Here is a 6,108-nt window from a genome sequence, read left to right on the forward strand (position 1 = left end):
CCTGAGTTCAAATTCAGCCTCAGACACTTGACACTTACTAGCTGTGTGACCCTGGGCAAGTCACTTAACCCCCATGGCCCCACCAAAAAAAAAAAAAAAAGATGACTGAGAACAGCAATTATGATCACTAGTAACCTTGGCTGGAAGTTTGTTGAATGTTGAGGTAGGAGGACAGCATGCAAGGGTTGAAGTGGAAAGTGCAATTAAGATTTTAAAAACATTTGTCTGTGAAAGAGAAATACTGCATTAGCTTGAGGGGTTAACAAGGGCAGGTGAAGGTTGTTTAAACATAAAGGAGACAAATGTTTGTATAAGACAGAAGAGCCACTAGATAAGGAGTTTGAGAGGGCAAGCTCCCAGAGATGGAAGACATCAAGGGCACAAGGAGAGATTTGCTTTAAGGGTTACCTCTCAAGGGATTGTGATGGTCTAAAGCAAAGAGTGACCCATTACCCATGTCTTAGCAGCATAATCTCCTTCTCTGTAAGATCGAAGAATTTAAGGGGCTTCAAAAGTTCATCTAGTTCAATGCTTTTGTGAACAGGGAAACTAAAAAGGGAAAAGTGACACAGGGCCATATCTAGTTCACGGAAGAAATGGAACTTGTCCAGTTTTCCTTGCACCCTATTATTATGTGGTCATCTCAAATGATTAGTCCACCAGATAGCTTCCTATCTTCCAAAAGCCAGGCAGGCCACCTGTAACACCAGTATCACTCCAAAGGTAAATTGGTAGGAGCATTCAGGAAATAGGGGAACAGCACAGCACATTTTGAGGCAAAGATATATCATTTAAAAGACTAGATAGACGTCCAGACTGTATTTTTCCTTAAAGCGTTTAATTTCATAGACATGATGGAAAATGTTTTTACAGAGACACATGGAAAACTCAAGACATGATCACAGTTTTGATAGTGTAGACAAACTAACCAGATAGCTAGCTATACTATCAAGGCTGCCTTCATACCATCATGGTGTACCTTCTAAACAGTCGCCTAGGTTACAGATAAGCTAAGCCTGTTTAAGCTGATGAGTTTTGAATGCAACATGCGGCAGAGCTGTATGGAAGGGGTAACTAGTACTCTTCTCCTTCCTCTTCACCCTCTCCTTCAACAGAATCCACACCAACCTCCTCATAATCTTTCTCCAGGGCAGCCATATCCTCCCGGGCCTCAGAGAACTCTCCTTCCTCCATGCCCTCCCCCACATACCAATGGACAAAGGCACGCTTGGCATACATCAGATCAAACTTGTGGTCCAGGCGAGCCCAGGCCTCGGCAATGGCTGTGGTGTTGCTCAACATGCACACAGCCCGCTGTACCTTGGCCAGGTCACCACCAGGAACCACAGTGGGAGGCTGATAATTGATGCCAACCTTGAAGCCAGTCGGGCACCAATCCACAAACTGGATGCTACGCTTTGTCTTGATGGTGGCAATAGCAGCATTGACATCTTTGGGAACCACATCACCACGGTAGAGCAGGCAGCAAGCCATGTATTTACCATGGCGAGGGTCACATTTCACCATCTGGTTGGCAGGCTCAAAGCAAGCATTGGTGATCTCTGCTACAGAAAGCTGCTCATGGTAGGCTTTCTCAGCAGAGATGACTGGGGCATATGTGGCCAGAGGGAAATGGATACGGGGATAGGGCACCAGGTTGGTCTGGAATTCTGTCAGATCCACATTCAGGGCACCATCAAATCGGAGAGAGGCAGTGATGGAGGACACAATTTGGCTAATAAGGCGATTCAGATTAGTGTAAGTTGGGCGTTCAATATCAAGGTTTCTGCGACAGATATCATAGATGGCCTCATTGTCTACCATGAAGGCACAATCAGAGTGCTCCAGGGTGGTGTGGGTGGTCAGAATGGAATTGTAGGGCTCAACTACAGCTGTGGAAACCTGTGGGGCCGGGTAAATGGAGAACTCCAGCTTGGACTTCTTGCCATAATCAACGGACAGACGTTCCATCAGCAGAGAGGTGAAACCAGAACCAGTCCCACCACCAAAGCTGTGGAAAACCAAGAAGCCTTGGAGACCTGTGCACTGGTCAGCCTGTTGGAAAAGAAAATAATAGCCAGAATCAGTTTGGGTGCTAGGCTATATTCTTACCCTGTATAGCACACATTTACTTTGCTTTTATTTCCTGCTACCAAAATTGTAACCTTTGGATTGTGGACTATGTGAAGAAATATCTCGATCCACACCGAGCTAGTAAAAGCAGCCCAATGCTACTGAGGCAGATATCATCGGGTGACCTAAACCCATCTTGATTTATTGAGTTTATTAAAGGAAGACCTATTAGCCCCAAATGAAACAATGTCTCTAGTTTCCTTCAGAGAGGTGTCTGAAGCACAGCTATCACCAGGTACAACCACATCTGTTGAGCCATGGGTAAGAATCCTACGAACCTAAAGGTAGGTTTAAGGAGAAATGATGCTTTCCTGGTCTCGAGTTAGTCTCAGACAAATAGGCCACAAGACTGAAAGATATTCCCTCTTCCTAGAATAACCTCACGTGAATCTTAATTTGTTCTAATACTCAGGGTAATCAGGAATTCATAGGTCCCTAGCTATAAAAATTGACCAATCTATAACACTTTTAAACTCAAACATGTCAAACAATATGGATAATATCATGGGTACTTTAAGACTCATTCCCAACTACTGGGATCTAAAATTGTGTAATTTTCTTAACAGAATTAGAATTTTTCAAGAAAAAGAACATTGGACTCCAGAAGTCTATAGGCTTCTACTGGAAAGGATTACAGCTGTTGGGAATGGTCCTGTCTCCAAAAAAAGCTAGTTTAGCACCACAGTTCAGGTTACCTGTTAGATTTGAAATTTTCTGTTCAGTCTGCTGAATTCTCTGCTGTGTACAACCACAACTAAGTGCTAAAATTGCCAAATTTCTCTACTCTTGACCCACCATAATTATTAGGATTAAAATTTATTTTTCTATCATTCTTTTTTTTAATTAATAAAGTATTTTATTTTTTTCTCTATCATTCTTGTATTTACCAGCTTCCGAATCCTGTCTAGAACCAGGTCAATGATTTCCTTGCCAATAGTGTAGTGCCCACGGGCATAGTTATTGGCGGCATCTTCCTTTCCAGTGATCAGCTGTTCAGGGTGGAAGAGCTGGCGGTAGGTTCCAGTGCGAACTTCATCTAGGGAAAGAAAGATTTAAACATAGTAATGATCATAGTTAAGAAAAATAAATGACATCTTAGGGAGGCCTTTACTGCTAATGGCTAGACTTACCAATGACAGTTGGTTCCAGATCTACAAATACTGCTCTGGGGACATGTTTGCCAGCGCCTGTTTCACTGAAGAAGGTGTTGAAGGAGTCGTCTCCTCCCCCAATGGTCTTGTCACTTGGCATCTGCCCATCAGGCTGGATACCATGCTCCAGGCAGTACAGCTCCCAGCAGGCATTGCCAATCTGGACACCAGCTTGGCCGACGTGGATAGAGATGCACTCACGCTGTGGAGATGAGAATAGAGAAAGCCAAATTTATAATGAGTCTCATGAGAGAAAAATCTGAATGGCTCTTGGTACCAAAATTCTTCTCATAACAAAATGCATTTATAAAATATATTTTAACTTTCCAAAGGCTTGAAAAGCCAACAATAGATACCAAGGAGTTCTATGAAATAAATGTTTTTAAAATAGTCATATTATGGAAGTTTATATGACAGGGAAGGGGAAGAAAAACCGTTAAAGAGATATCAAGTCTTGGTTTCATTTCACCAAATCTGAGTTCCCTGGAGCCACCTATTACCTCATTAGTAAGACACCTGTGTGACAACCCTACCGACAAAGAATTGGAGGCATAGTACTACTATTTCTCTCATTTTTACTAAGTAGGACCTTTTCTTTTGACTTCATATTTAAATCTGCAACACTCCATTCCTCCCCATACAATAAATTCTTTTTGGTAGGTGAGAATATGCTGCCATTTTCTGGACACCACTCTGTAACTTGGCCCCAGCTCCCTTCTGCTGGCCAAAAAGTTTCACATCTCCGAAGTAGGCAGCCTAAAGATGGAGCTTAGTCACTGCTTCCTGCCTGAGGACATGTCCGGCCTCCCACCTCTGCAAAGGAAGGCCAGATTTGTGAGCAGCAACCAGCATAGACAGGAAGCAAGGATAGAATTGCAAAGAGGAAATGTCTGGCCCTGAGACGGGAGGGGGGCGGGGGAGAATGAAGGCGCTATTCAGACCACAGCAAGCAACTGCACCTCCCCTCCTCCCCACACAGGCTACTAAACAACTGCGGCTGTCCACGTCTGCAGAGGCTGCCTCAGCCCCTCCCACCTCCTGGGGAGGTTCTGCTCAGCTCAGCCCCTCCACATCTGTCCTGGCCACTGCAGGGGATTATCTTCGGCCCAGATCTGGAGCCAGATCCGATTTCTGCTCTCTTACAATCCCCCACTCCTGCTTCTGCCCTCCCCTCCTACCACCTGCTCCCACTCGCATTCCTAGCACAGAAGAAGCTAGGGAGGTCGGTTCAGGGAGGAACAGATGGCCTTCCAGCCATTAGATGCTATTGTCCTTCCAATGGGTGGCCTGGAATGGCTGCTTTGAACCTAATCCTGCCTGGGCCCAGGGAGGGAGCCAAGTAGGGAGGGCCCTTGCCATGCCATCTATGCAATTTTTTCATTAGATTAAGTTTTTTAAAAGTTAAAAAAAAGCAAGGCACCACCCCGTATGCCAGGGGCGGGTCTCCCCCTCCCGGGGACTGCGGCTCTGCAGCCCTGCAGAAGCGCGAGCTCGAGAAGCGGAGGCCGGTACCCAGGCGGGGGCGCGCTTTACGCAGATCCGCGTGCTCGCGGGCGCGCGACTGGTTTTGTCTGTCGGGCTCTTCCCGCCCCCGCCTGAAAGCGCGGGGAGAGGCTGCGGAAGCTAGAGTGCAGGCGCGAAGACTACGCCTGCAGGCGCGCGCGAGAGAGGGAAGGGGAGGGGGAGGGGAGGAGGAGGGCGTCGGCCTGGGCGCGCGCGGGAAAAGACACCGCAGCCAGTGGTCAGGGCGGAAAGAGCGCGCGCCCCACCTATCCATCCAAGTCTGGGGGTTGGGGAAGCTCCACGCCGCATTGCAGTCCCTGGCGTGTACAGAGCATGGAAATGGGGCTCCCCTCCTCTTTCCCTTGGTCCAACCAAACCTTTTGCCCAATAACCCAGCTCTAGCCAGAAACCCCCGCCTAATATTCTTTAGGCTCATTCCTTCCCCCATCCGCCGTCCCCACCCCCACCTTTCTTCCCCCTGGCTCAAGTTTTGGAGGAGCAGGCGGCCCTCGTGGCCTGAACTCCTAGACCTCTGTGCTCCCCATCCGACCTAGAACCCATCCGTAGCCCAGCCCTGGCTACTCACCATGGTGGTATGTGGGTTAAGCAGCGACTAGAAGCAGGGATACCCGGGTTCTCGTTACAGCCCTCGACAAGCTAAGAGTCGAGGTAAGTAACACACTGAAACGGGGGAGGCGCAGGAGCCACCTATATACCAGCTCCGGGGAGGGGGCGGGGATAAAACGGCCAGACTGTCCAGCTCCTCCTTTTGTGGGCCAGGCTTATGCTTCAACCCTCCACCCAGGCTAAGCAGCTGCAACTGCAAAGGCGGGGGACGCCGCCCCAGGCCCTGGAGCTGGAACTGTAATCCAACCCCCCACTCTAGCTATGATGGAGGGAGGCACCTTCTTTGCAGTTTTTGATGAACTCAATTCCTTGATGACTCAGAAACCTGGCCATTTTTAAAAGATGCGCCAAATTAAAAACACCAAATTCTCAATGGCAACACAGTAGGCACACTACCCTCTGACACTAAAGTTCTTAATTCAGTAGAGCCTAACCCTCAAGCCGTCAGAGAAGCCCATTTTGAGGGGAAGATAAGGCTGCAAAGCAAACGATATCTGTGAATGTAGCCCTTGCCTATGTGGTTGTTCATCTGTGGTACCCTATTTGCAGTTTCTCTCTTGTCTTGCATAATATCTAACACCTTCTCCCTAATAACCCCTCCCCCTAACTGAGATCTCAGACAAAGGCTTAATTCCATCCTGAAATATGAATTTTAGACACTATACCTAGTCCTGAGAGAACATCCTCCGGCACA

At 47.5% G+C, this 6,108-nt stretch overlaps 1 protein-coding gene across 1 annotated transcript; it reads right to left on the bottom strand.

The window, feature by feature from the left end:
- Window positions 1–817: 817 nt before the first annotated feature.
- Window positions 818–5,525, bottom strand: TUBA1B (tubulin alpha 1b). Its single transcript, XM_043965555.1, has 4 exons — window positions 5,374–5,525; window positions 3,264–3,486; window positions 3,021–3,169; window positions 818–2,055 (listed from the first exon to the last, which is right to left on the bottom strand). Exons 1-4 carry the CDS (start codon window positions 5,374–5,376, stop codon window positions 1,075–1,077), a joined length of 1,356 nt encoding a protein of 451 aa, XP_043821490.1. The 5' UTR covers window positions 5,377–5,525; the 3' UTR covers window positions 818–1,074.
- Window positions 5,526–6,108: the final 583 nt, after the last annotated feature.

This window comes from Dromiciops gliroides, chromosome 5, assembly GCF_019393635.1.
Source record: "Dromiciops gliroides isolate mDroGli1 chromosome 5, mDroGli1.pri, whole genome shotgun sequence".
NCBI lineage: Eukaryota > Metazoa > Chordata > Mammalia > Microbiotheria > Microbiotheriidae > Dromiciops > Dromiciops gliroides.